Source organism: Bombus pascuorum, chromosome 5, assembly GCF_905332965.1.
Source record: "Bombus pascuorum chromosome 5, iyBomPasc1.1, whole genome shotgun sequence".
Taxonomy (NCBI): Eukaryota; Metazoa; Arthropoda; class Insecta; order Hymenoptera; family Apidae; genus Bombus; species Bombus pascuorum.
In genome coordinates, this window is record NC_083492.1 from 748,341 (window position 1) to 761,672 (window position 13,332).

Sequence of the window (13,332 nt, forward strand, 5' to 3'; positions counted from 1 at the left end):
GCGTGTAGACGACGATAGGCGAGATCGTGTCGAAGAAGATAAGTTTAAGTTAACATAGAAGAAAGAATTTGGGGGTATCTTGCGTATTTTTTTGTATTTTCTTCCCGTCAATTCTTTCTTCTTTTTATATATTTCCTTGTCGGTTTAGTTTCTTTTTTTCTCCGATCTTATCGTCGGTGTTCGAAACGAACGGTCGGCGGATTCGAAGAACGGAAGCGAATGTGCGATTCGAGCAAAATCGAAACGAGCTGTGATCGAAGCACAGGGACGAATTAGAAATGAGAACTGCAGCGTGGAGACACGAATCCGACGCCTAGTGAATTTGATCTGTAAGGATTTCGTTCGAATTTTCCTTCAGATTTAAGGAGTAGCGATGTTGTTGAATCGTAAAAAACGGAAACAGCAGTAGCAACGAAAAGTTTTGAAATATTCTCCGGGATCGGTAGCGTTACGATGCATTTTCCAAATCATCCCGATCGTCATCTCGCTTTCTCTTTCTACGCGAAAAGCAATGCGTCTTTCGACAGGCAAGTTTTCCTTAACCAAGCCTCGTAAATCCGGTTTGCGTGAATCGTTTTAAAACTTGTATAACTCCTAGAAAAGTTCTCTGCAACTGCAGGAAGCAAAAGTTTGCGCACACATCGCATTTTACGTAATAGTATTCTTTGTTAATCGAGGGAGAAGTAAGAGACAATATATGTATTCCTCTGTTCGTGATTTGTGCCGCAATCGTTAAATTCGATTTTGCAAATACCTAATTAAAAGATACGCGCGTAGTTTGTTTAGAGGATGTCGCAATTGTGGAAATTCAATAATAATTGGATATTTTTGTTAGTCGTAAGTAGTAAACCGATCGGAAGATGAAACTAAGCGTAAAAATAAATGCGTTCGTCTCCCACGATCTTCGGTAGAAGTTGCATGCGATGCACATGTGTGTTACGTACGATACGAAAGAAAAAGTGCCATGATTTCTGTTGTTTAGTAGCAACAAAAAATTGCTTCAGTTTCGAGGAAATAAAGGAAAACCGAACTTGCTGTTTGCGTAATTAAATTGTATCACTAAATACAATGACTCAGAATCGATAAAATATCGATCAATTTACACTTATATCGCAATATATTACGTGAGTGTTGACATATAGTCGGTCTTAATTGATATATTAAAAGCAAAAAGTAACAAGTTACATGTACTTGTAAATCGATCTATTTATCTGCGAGATATATAATCTTGCGAGACATGCAGCACGTAATTCAGAAATCTTCCGTTTCTACAAAAAATCTTCGATATCCTAATCTTTACTAGCTTCTTAATCTATAAATATTGTTTAAACGTGAACGATACGATGTCTAACTCAATATGTTATATGGTATAATATAGATTTGATCAAATTAAATTAGATTTAAGTAAGATTGAAATAATTATATTAAACGGAATTTAAAAAACGATTTAGTTGTGATTTTATGATATAGTGTATATAAGTTGTGTATGTTCTTACAGACGAAAGAAAAACCTGAGAACCGAAACGGTATAGAACGGTACTTAGGATTTTAATGGACCGATTAAAGCAATACGCTCGCTCGAAGAATAGGATTTAATTGGATTAATTACAACGAGATATGTATTTGAGCGATATATCGGTACATTCTCTTATCTTTGTTTCAAATTGCTCTTTTCATTGAGATTCCAATCAAAATCGGATTAAAAGTTGTACGAGATCCAGATGTGAGAAAAACTGAAGTTAACCGATAATGTAATTTATCCGTGATTTCGCTTACGTAGGCGATAACCTATCTAATTTAAGCGTAAAAATACATATAAATGTCGTGTGGACGACCGATTTCATTCTATACACGGAAAGAGTGCAGTGAACCTTTCTACATACCGCTCAGTGGTAAGTTCGATGTTTTTACATATTATCGTTTAATATTAATCGCCACTTTGTACATTTACATCTTTGCACTGATTTTCGCTTCGAATCGATCGCCGTTTTGAAACCTTCGACCGAATCGGTACTTTCCTGTTATCGTAGAATGCTTTTCTTTCGTATATTTTGTGATCTTTTTTTTCTTTTTTTTTTTTTTTAATAGAGTTTTCCTATTTTTTCCTATCAACAAAGGCATAATTCATATCGTCTGCCTTTTTCTCTTTCACCCGACTTTCACCGACAATGGGAAAGAAAGGAGCGAATTATGTGCTTCCTTTCTATGTACCGTTCATCGATCAGAACGTTCGTTCTTAGATAATTCATACGTAAGAAGAACTTGTCGCGTCATTAGAACTTTGTTCGCAGGAAAATACCGCGAAAAATCAAAAGTCGAGCTACGTTTTTCTTAATCGTTCGTGATCCAACTTCTTACGTCGATCGCGCTGAATTCTGGCTGCGCTAACTTTGGAACGCAACGTGTTCGTAACGTATCGCGAAGCTTCGAATTAGAAATCTTCGCAACGACGCAAACACGTTGTATCTTCGATCGTGAAGAAATCGCTGAAATCTTCGTCGAGAATAAGTTTTCTAATCTTACGAAGAATCGTGTTTCAAAATCTTTCGTACGCCATCGTTTGAAACTTTCACGCGGTGTTCCTCGCTCTACTGCTTCTTCGTCTTGTCTTGGATGAGTCTCTCTTTGTGTCACTGTCGACCGAAAAGGCTATCATCGTTTGGATATTTTGAATATCCTCTGCGCGCAGATGCAATAGGATATTACCTCGTATCGAAAGGGAGACTATCGCGCCGATAATTACTAATTTTTCAAAATTGTCACCGAGTTTCGCCACGCAATTTGCTATTTGTCCGTCGATAACGAGACAAGACGGAGAAGCGTGTCACGAATAGAACAATCGTATCGGTCGTGGGAAAGGAAAATGCAACGTTTATAGGAACGAAAGCGCAAAACTTTTTCACGTGGTAGGAGTGTCAGCGTCCCTTCGGTCGATCCTCCGTACGGCCTTGTTTATCCGTCCTCCCTCTCGAAACACGTTTTTCAAGCGATTCTTTCGCGCCGTCCCCCGACTTTATTTCGCATGACGCATTCGAGCGGTTTACTGACTGGATGACGTCAGGCTCTTTCTCCGGAAGAGAGCGAGTGCCGATCTCCCTTCCAGTTCACGGTGCGTCGAGCCTCTTTAATTAGCCCGTCTAGTGTGGCCACGGCCGCGGCTCTTGCCCAACTGTACCCCGTCGCGTCGTCAAAATAGATGAATCGTTGCCGTTCTGCGTCAGGCTTTCACGCGGCGCGCCGCAGACTCACGACTGCTCCGTCCTGTCTCGGATGAAGCTCCTCTTTGTGTTGCTCCCGACCAAAAGGACTATCACGCGCGCGCGCGCTCCCTACTCGCCACAGCCGCCCAAATGTCTTCGAATTCTGCTCCACGAGCCACTATCGGCCTCCTCTACTGCGCGCCGCTTCCCTCTGGACGATTCTTCAGGTTTGTCTAACTCTCACATTACCATTCTTTCTTTCCTTCTCCTTATTTCTTTCTCGAAAAGTGAAATATTCTTCTCTTTTCGATACATCTCGCGAGATAATCTCACGCGTTTTGAAAACGAACATTTACTTTTAGATCTTTTGTTCAAACGGAATAAAAGGGGTTATGGTTCTTTTTTCATCCGACCTAAGGGAGGGGATGGCGTTTTCAAAGTTCGTTTTCGAAGAAGATTCGAAGCCGAATCGAACACGTATCTTTTGCGCTATTTTTTACGTTGTTAAAATCGAAACGAAAGAATGGAAAACGGAGGATGAATAAAGTAAACGAGAGAAACAACGGTAAACGTCTATACAAATGCACGGATCTAATTCTATTCGAGAACATATTTTCGCTTTGCCTTGCGACTACAGTCATTTTCATCGGATTTACAACTAACAATGGAAGAATATTTGCGTAGTAGGTTTGGCTTTAAATAGACAGAGGGATAATGTGCACTTGGATTCTATTTTATCCGAAGGTTGAGTGGGGCTGTTGAACGTCGTGGTGAAAGGGAAAGTGGGTATACGTGGTGAGCTTGCGATAGTTTAAAATTCAACAGGACAAATGGGAAATAATTGTAACGAACTTGATAAACACACTTCCTCTACGAATTCTCCTTTTCTCAAAAATTCTTTATTTCGAAATGTTCGCTTCGTACGATAACGCAGTAGAATATCTATTCGTTTCCTTGAACGCTTCTAGCGATATGCGTATGCAAATACCGCGAACGTAGATTTTATTCATCGTCATTGTCAGTCAAATTTTACGAGCACCATTTTCCATATGCCGTGCGTTTCTCGACGCGCTATCAAAAATTATTCTAACAACGTTATCGACTTTCACGGTATACCCGATACTATCCTCATCGCTGGACTAACTTCCTCCGCGCTAACGACGTTATCGTATCTCCTATGTGGCATCTGCTTCGCGCAAACAATTTTACCAAGCTTTATCAAACTCGCTTCCAAGCCTCGCTCGTCGTACGTTCCGTCAAAGACAAATTCTCGCCATTTTCGAAAGTCGGCTCACCACAATTTTGCACAAACCAGACACGATTAATCGCTCGTCAGCTGTCGGGACTTTCACACACAGAAAGCATATCGCGAGTAGATTCGAGCGTGCAAAAACCAAACCTGCGATCGCGTATGATTTATCCTCCGATGTGATTATACGATCTAGCGGCTTTTGTCGAAATGCTCTGCATCGCTTCGAATACAGTCGTAGTTGAAAGAAGATTTAAACTTGCAACGCGAATATAGGTATTAGCAACTTTGTGTCACGTACCTTTTACCATGTTAATCAGGATCGTCTATTTCAGGATATACAGTCGGAGAGGATAAGTGGATAAGTAGAGCAAGTACGTGGCAACGAAGTTGAAGTTAAACCTTTAACGAAACTTCGTTGACAGCTATTTCCACTATCCGTCGGTCTATTTTTTCTCCCTGACTGTATGTTACGTGTATCGTCTACTCGTCGTTCCGGTAGAATAGAATTCCCAGAATTATCATACCACGATGCGTTATAAACTATTTTTCGTCCGTCGTTGTACGTACATGCGTTGAAAACTTGGAATCGCTGCAAAATCGATTCGAGCCGAACGCGCATCGCCAGCTTTCACGCGAAACATTGTTTCGATGATGGTCGATCATCGGTCGGATCTTACAATTTTACAACCGTTACCTTCCTCGTTCGTACTCGTGTCATCGACGAAACAACTTCGATTCGGCGACTTTTCGTTCGTGACGGCATCGATGAAACCGTAATTCGTTCAATTTCAACCGTATAGACTTTCACGTTGAAAGTTACTTCGCGTTTCACGCGATACTCGCAATTTTCGCTAACCGTGCGTTCGTCTTAGTTCATCGAGGAAAACGATGAAATAACGCGTAAAAGTTGCGTAAGCGCCAACATCGGTATGAAAGAATTGCAAAAGAAGAGAATCGATTCGGCATAATTTTTCGAATGCCCGATAGTAACGACGATTCTTCTGAAAGTTAGTCGACGCATCGACTATGCGATTAAATTGCGCGAAAGATAAGCAAAGTTTGAACGATACTAGCACGCTTTTCGCTTAACTTTGGTACACGTGGAACATTCTTTACGAAAGGATCGATGGAAACTATCGAGTTCGAACTGCCGGTACGCGTCAATTTATCCAACGATAAACTACCAAATATTAACGCGTATCGATAAAATGAATTTGAATTATATCGTTGGTAGCAGCCGCGACGTTCTCCGTTGCGTTCCGCCGATTCTAAATTACACGCAAACTTAGCATTGACACATTGACTCGAATTCTGTTGCTTTCTGTTCGCAGGTGATACCGACCTCTAATTGGATAAAATGCGAGCGTACGTGCTGCTCTCGCTCCTGGTGCAATTGGCATTCGCGTTTCGACTCCCATTTCCGGTAAATAGAGCCGTCTCGATCGATCGATATCGGCGATTATCCCCAAAAGGAAACTCGAAAGCTCGCGACCCGTTGATACTGACAAACGATGTTCTGGTAGACAGCGGCGCGCCTTTCTTTTCGCGTGTATTTCTCTTTCGATACATATTTTTTTCTCTGTATATTTTATCTCTATCCTATGTTTCATGCAGTTTAATCCTCCGTCGGCGATGGTGACTCGAAAGTCGGTCAGGTTTTATTTTCCTCGAAACTAGCCTACCTATCGTAATTATCTCTAGTCGGAAGGAAGAAGTCGAACGAAGAACGATCGAATCAGATCGATGTCGACCGTAGCGAAGAGAAACGAGCTTCTATGGCAAATTTAGAAACCAAACATCCTTTGTACATGGTTATAATTATATTTTGAATGGTCCTGCGAACCTGAGCATCGTCATGGCGATGCATAGGCAAGGCCACGAGCACGAGAATTCGAAAAATAATCTCGCCGTAGACAGAACGTGTCCGATGCGATTCTAAATGCGGATGACTCGAGAAAATGTCTGATTTTCGCGAAATGTAAACAGCATCGCACCGCGCGCGTTTAACGATACTTTGTCAATATCAACCGTGCTGTAACGATGTCACGATTTGAACGCTCCTTTTCTCTTTCTCGAATCCAGAGTAGCTTTCGCTTCGCGATAATCTCGCGTTTAATCTTTGCTTTACATCGTTTCGTACGAAATTTACTTTTTCTTCGTCTATCTGCGAAGAACAGGGATACGGGCAAATCGCAGTTAAATCGCTAAGGCATACGAAAGTGAAAGTGATTTAATTAAAGACCTCGTTAACCAGTTTCAGGCTAGTCTATTGGATACGAGCAATGGAACATCGTGTTGCTCCTGCAGCTTCAAAGACACGTCGTATATGGCGTCCAAGTGCGGCGTGAAAACATCTTTCATGAGCTTGGTTGAGAAAATAATCGCGTCCACGTGCGACGTGTCAGATCCTTGCCACAGACTCGGCAAAGAGGAAGTGCCCAACGAATGGTAAGATCTTCGGCACCAATTTTATTCTATTTTTAAATTCTCCGAACTTTAAATCGTTCGCTCGATTCGTTAAACTTTCATTTTTCTCATTTTCTCGTCTTGCAGCGATTGAATTCTTTCGGTAATTTATACTTGTATGGAAACCTGAAACAACGGTTTATCGCACGTTTTAAGTTATAAAATTGAATCGTAGTTGAATCGACGACAGAGTAGGATCACGTACGAAACGGTTTTATGTAAACATCGCATTTTCCGAAATGCGACAGACGTGTTTTAGACTGTTGTTCGAGGTTCCATTTAATTTATGATTTATCATCGATACGATCGGCCATCGATTCATTGCTCTGTACGATGAAAACGCAGGTTCGACTTTATCGTGGTCGGCGGCGGAGTAGCCGGACCTGTAATTGCCAGGAGATTGAGCGACAATCCCTGGTGGAGGGTTCTGCTGATCGAAGCAGGGCCGGAAGAACCGTCGATGACTTCTATTCCTGGACTCGCGGTTCACGCTGTCAATTCGACTTTGGATTGGAATTTCAAAACGGAGCCGACAGAGCCCCATCCGACCGCGTGTCTAGGTAACCGATCTGCGTTCTCGTTCGAGGAAATAATGAAATTCTATCCTTTCTAACTTTACGTATCACCGGCAGAAACCGACGGAGTGTGCACTTGGCCGCGAGGGAAGATGATGTCCGGTACCGCCGGCATGTACGGAATGATGTACGTACGAGGACATCCGGAAGTATACAACAGTTGGGCTCGGGCAGGTGCCACAGGTTGGTCCTACGACGAAGTCGCCCACTACTTCGAACGCGCCGAAGATCCAATAGATCCGTCGATATTATCCGACAAACCTAGAACCGTTCCCGTACCAGGTCCGATGAAGATTCGATTTTATCCCCATAAGCCAGCGTTCGCCGACGAACTTCTGAAAGCTGCGGCCGAGCTGGGTTACAGAACGTCGAATTTGAAAGAATACAGCCAGACAGGCTTCATGGTGGCTCCCATGACGACCGACAATGGCGTACGAGGCACGACATCGAGAAATTACTTGAGATCGGCATACGGTAAAAACAATCTGAGGGTGTTGATCAACGCCCAGGTGACGAAGATTCTAACGAATCAGTGGCAGAGCAAAGCGTACGGCGTCGAACTGATCGACAAAGATGGATACAAGAGGATCGTGAAAGCTAACAAAGAAGTTATTCTAGCGGCTGGAGCGATTGGCTCCCCTCACATTTTATTGAACTCCGGGATAGGACCGAAGGAGCATTTAACCAAATTAGGCATGAACGTGATCAAGGACCTGCCTGTAGGAAAGAATCTTCACAATCACGTGTCGGTTGCGGTTCTATTCAGTATTAAGGATACCGCGTACGAATCTATGAACATGAACAGCGTCAACGAATACTTGGAGACCAGAACCGGTCCGTTGAGCAGTACCGGATTGACCCAAGTGACGGCGTTCCTCGAGAGCAGCTACGCCGCTAGCGGAGTGCCCGATATCCAGATGTTCTTCGACGGATTCGCGCCAAACTGTCCAAGGACCGGACTCGAATTCGAGTGCTTGAACGGCGCGCTTGGCTTATGCTCGGACAGAAGGCAAATCGTGGTCAGACCGACGGCTGTTACCGTGGAGAGCAGGGGATACATGAAGCTGCGTTCCGGCGATCCGATCGCACCACCTTTGATTTACCCCAACTACTTTACCGACACGAAGGACTTGAAGGTGTTGGTCGAGGGTATTAGGAAGGCCATCGAGCTCACCAACACGCGGACTATGAAACAATGGGATTTTCGATTGGAACCTATCGTTCATCCCCTCTGCACCAAGTAAGGACAGCGTTATACAATATACAAGGCCCGTAATTCATGCAATGAACGTTCTCGTTAAAGCCTCTCGAGACTCCGTTCTCGAGAAAATAGAATTCGAATATGTCGATAAATTTTTAAATTCGACTTTCTCGACAATCCGACGAACACGTTTTATTCTACCTTCTTATATTATATTCGTTTTACATCTCCGTTAGAATCGATCGAATTCAATTGACCGTTTAGAATCGGAATCAAGCAAATTTACGTACTCTTTACAAATCTCGCGATTCTTGATTTTTGTCTTTGATTTTCAGCCATAAAATCCCCCTTACCATATTCGTACCATGAATTACGGACCACCCAGTATATTACGGACGAAAGTAAAACGTTCAAAGATACACGTCAATTCGCGTAATTGGTACTAATTTGAAATTCATTTGGTTCAGCTATCACTTCGCCACTGACGCGTACTGGGAATGCTACGTGAGAGCGGCGACTGGACCGGAGAATCATCAGTCGGGGACATGCAAAGTAGGCGCGTACGACGACCCAACGGCCGTCGTCGATCCGGAGCTACGAGTACGTGGGATATCGAACATTCGAGTCGCGGACGCCTCTGTGTTTCCGATCGTGCCAAACAGTAATCCCATCGCAGCGATCATGATGATCGCGGAAAAGGCGGCTGACATGATCACGCATACATGGTCGAAGATGTGAGAACTGGAAGATGAGTCGGAAAAGGTCGACGCCATGCTTCTTTATACTCGATTCTCCTGTCGTATGGTTTTCCGCGCGATGTCTCGTTCGTTGCAAAACATTCTTATGCGAGTGCTACCTTTCCAGAAGATACCAACGATGAATATGTTCCTTACCGGACATTGCTCGCGTCACCGCGATGCAATCTTTAAATCGCTTCAATTTGGTCAAGATTGGATTTGAGAAATTTTTAAGCCAACTTTAAAAGATGCGACGTATTATCTAATACGCTTGTGTGCCATATATGACAGGACGAGTAACGACGAGTTTATCGTTTTCAAATAATCAATGTGCAACTATTACTCTGTATATAACGACAAGCGAATAGTTTATGATCAGTGTGGAGCGATGCAAATATTTGTAGAACAGACTCGAGTTCATCTTGCGGGCAATTTTTCAAATATGATAATTCAAATATATCTTTTACTTGATATCCCGCTTATTTCATATCGGAAATTTTATTTATAGAAACGATGGCGAATCGATTTCAGAAATATTCGTCTCGTTCCGGATACGAATAAAAATGTTTGCGATGCCTTCTTTCTGGGTGAATAACGGTATATCTGGCACGGATACATCGGCCGTTTCCATTGAAATGGAACGTACACTTTGAAAAGTCGACCGTTGATAAATTAAAAATACGTGTCCAATACGTACCAAACGAGTCAGCCTCGCCTGTCATTTACGCGATGTTACACGAGGGTCGTGCAGAAAGTAATACCCGTTTTGAGATAACAACGACACACATGAATTTTAAAATAATCTCTTGCTTTCCAACTTTCGTACATACAGCAAGTTATTTTTCAATACAACCACCGGTCTTATTCCAACACTTATCGAAACGTTCCGGTAGCTTTTGTACGTCAGTTCACATATCTATCGTCTTACGCAATTTCTTACATCATCCTTTCTTGCCAAACATCATCGACCAAACATATTTTTCTTCAAATTAATTTTTCTTCGATATCGTTTGTAATGAGATCGCGCGCACATTCTTGACCTGTATCGAGAGACACGCAGTTTCTCTGTCTCTATCGACTTAACCACGATCTTATTTAATAATTCATTCGTAATTGTATTACCGTCAACTGCTGTAATTCAGTGCTGAATTCCATTTGAAAGAATTTTTTCAGCCTTTGAAAAGCGTAAAAGCACCGTCGGCGGGATTTTCAATTCGCTTCGTCATTTTGAACGTGCGATACAACGACGATATCAAATATTTAAACACAAAATTTTGTACGACTTGTGTCAAGATATGAGCGAATCTAGGCTATCTTCTACAAATACATTCGTCGTTTTATATGTCTTCTATACGTAAACAAGCGGTACTTTCTGGACGGCCCTAGTATTATCGATAGAAATTATGCTTGTTTTCAATAACAATTCGTCTATTGTAAGACGAACACATCCTCTGTGCTGAAAATTATTTTAAAGGCTGAAAAGAAGGCGATAAGATCTTTAATGTATTTATGTATATATGTATATACAGGGTGTGCCACCTAACATTATCATCTGAAATATATACATGTATATGCGTTGTAATACAAAAGTTTTCTATAGAAGTTGCATAGTTCTGTAGGGACCAGTGTATAATGGAAATAGTTTTATGACGTTGCAAAAAGCTTTGTTTATTCGACCTTCGCTGGCCTTCGAATACTTACAATCAGCATTAGTATCGGTCGTGTTTTATCAATTTTTCTTCAAAGTGACTATCATTTACGAATAAAAAAAATGTAACATTCCATTAAAAAAAAAAAAAAAAAAAAAAAAAAAAATAAAATTGGTACTTTTATCTCGTTATCCTTTAGCGGTAGATATCTTTTGCACGCCCCTTCAATTTCAAAACATTTCACTTATATCGTGTCACTTTTCTACTCTATTGTTACATTATAGAAAAATGTTTCATTATTTATCACGTTATATGTATTTCACGCGTACGATGAGAATATACAGTAAGCATTACGGTGTGGCGGATGATGCGAGGAGATTGGATTTAAATTATAACTACGAAAAAGATTGCTATTGCAACCGTCAAGTATATTCAGAATAGAAATTATTATAAAGGTCTATTAGTATCGTCGAGAAACGTTCGTACAATCGTAGTCGCGACGATAGATAATAAAATGCTCGCGAATAACTCAAAGACTCGTATACTTCGTTAATTCGCAAATAATGACTCGGTAATAACTCGGTAATAATTCGACGATAATAACTGCCGCTCGCGATCGTGTCTGTTTAATTATACTGGTCCGGGGGGGGGGGTAGTCGGAAGATTCAAATTAGTCTTAGAAGGACGGTTGCCCTCCACGACGACATTGTTTTTGCCTAAAGATAGTTTAACGCTATTTTCGTGTGTCGAGGCGGTGTCGGTGTTCCGAGGCACAACACAACAGGAGATGCTCTCGTGTAACCAAATGCGATAGTCCTTGCGAGGTCCCTCACGGTGTGGCCGCCAGGACCTACGCATTGTTACACTGACTCCCGATTAACCTAAGGAAATACCATAAACCGAATCTTTTTAGCTTCATCCCTATTCATATAAGTATTTTCGATTTACGGATGGTCCTTGTGTTTTTTACACGCTCTTAGCAATTACGAAGAAAGCGGGTGTCTACCGAAATAGCAGGTTTTTTCCATGAATAGAGATGCGCATGAGCCACATCCGCCGGAGACCTTTCCTTCATAATTTTATTTATTAACCAATGGGCATCGTGAATCGTTACCATCACTTTTCTACCGAAGAGTGTGAACGACGAATCCGCGTTCTGAGTTCAAAAAGGCACACCCATACCGAGCTTTCCTCCTTGATGGTGCGAGATGAGTGTGCTACAGTTCATATAATCTTCCTGTAGTCAACTTAACTGTGTTACAAATAAAGGTAGTCGTCTACTGAATTCAGTTAACTAGTTATCATTAAAAATATTCGCTTTGCCTCGTCCTATGACTCGTATGTCGCTATAGTATATGGAGTAAAAAGATACGCGTGCAAGTGAAATAGTGTAGTGAATAAAGAGTACACGAATCGAGGTGCGGATGCGTGTAATATACATAAATACCTGTATTAGAATATACGTGAAATAGAGACTTATAAAAAAAGAAGTTTACCTCGACATTCGTACCGAACAAATAATATCGTATTACGTGTATTACCTTTTACGTTTCACGTTTAATTTGCCGATCAAACTCGACATGTATCGACGTTTACATATTCTGTGAAGAGTCTGGTTGACTTTTGCCGATCCGAATCGATCGTCGAGAACCTGTCCCGATTTCTGTGGATATATGCAGTATCGTGGAAAAGTTTCCGGCTAGACAGACTTTTTATTTTGTATTTCAAAAGCGATATTTTAAAGACTTTTAAATAATATATACAATTTTGTACTTAACATTCTTTTATATATCTTTCTCATATCTCGTTCGAATATAAAGGCAACGTTGTACATTTATCGGTAATTTATTTAGATATTATACTTTAGGAACGTAGTACAGTATGTACGAGAAGTATTCAAATAATCTCTTTGCGCCAAGATACTACGCAGTCCATGGAATTCAAAGTTAAGTAACATGTATAAAAAGAACGGTGTTTCGAGCAACGATTTTCAGCAAAGAAACAAATTTCCGGCCGCGATGAATTTTTATTTTTATATTCCAACAACGATATCTAACAGAATTTTAAGTAATATCGGTAATACAAGCCATATGACAAGCAATAGAAAATAGTATAATATACGAATACTGTTGTACAATTATTTAATGTTAAATAGTTCTAATTCTTTGGAATATCGCATTCGAAATAAAAAGTGACAAAACTAGGGCTGGAAACTTTTGCAAGACATTGTACGTACATGTTATGTATATCGC

General features: G+C 41.2%; 2 protein-coding genes across 7 annotated transcripts in view; one reads left to right on the forward strand and one right to left on the reverse strand.

Moving 5' to 3' along the window:
* LOC132906703 (flotillin-2) overlaps positions 1–13,332 on the reverse strand; it is an 85,796-nt gene that overhangs the window by 22,909 nt on the left and 49,555 nt on the right. The gene's annotated exons all lie outside the window — the stretch shown is intronic.
* Positions 416–9,904, forward strand: LOC132906692 (glucose dehydrogenase [FAD, quinone]-like). Of its 6 annotated transcripts, XM_060959091.1 has the most exons (7): positions 416–1,404; positions 1,499–1,892; positions 5,784–5,875; positions 6,707–6,900; positions 7,264–7,478; positions 7,551–8,733; positions 9,162–9,904. In XM_060959091.1, the coding sequence occupies exons 3-7, from the start codon at positions 5,810–5,812 to the stop codon at positions 9,430–9,432; spliced, it is 1,929 nt and encodes a 642-aa protein (XP_060815074.1). In that variant the 5' UTR covers positions 416–1,404; positions 1,499–1,892; positions 5,784–5,809; the 3' UTR covers positions 9,433–9,904. The 6 variants fall into 6 exon arrangements, with proteins under 6 accessions (XP_060815074.1, XP_060815073.1, XP_060815077.1 ...); XM_060959090.1 differs by having other exon boundaries at positions 416–1,892; XM_060959092.1 differs by lacking the exons at positions 416–1,404; positions 1,499–1,892 and adding an exon at positions 3,079–3,427.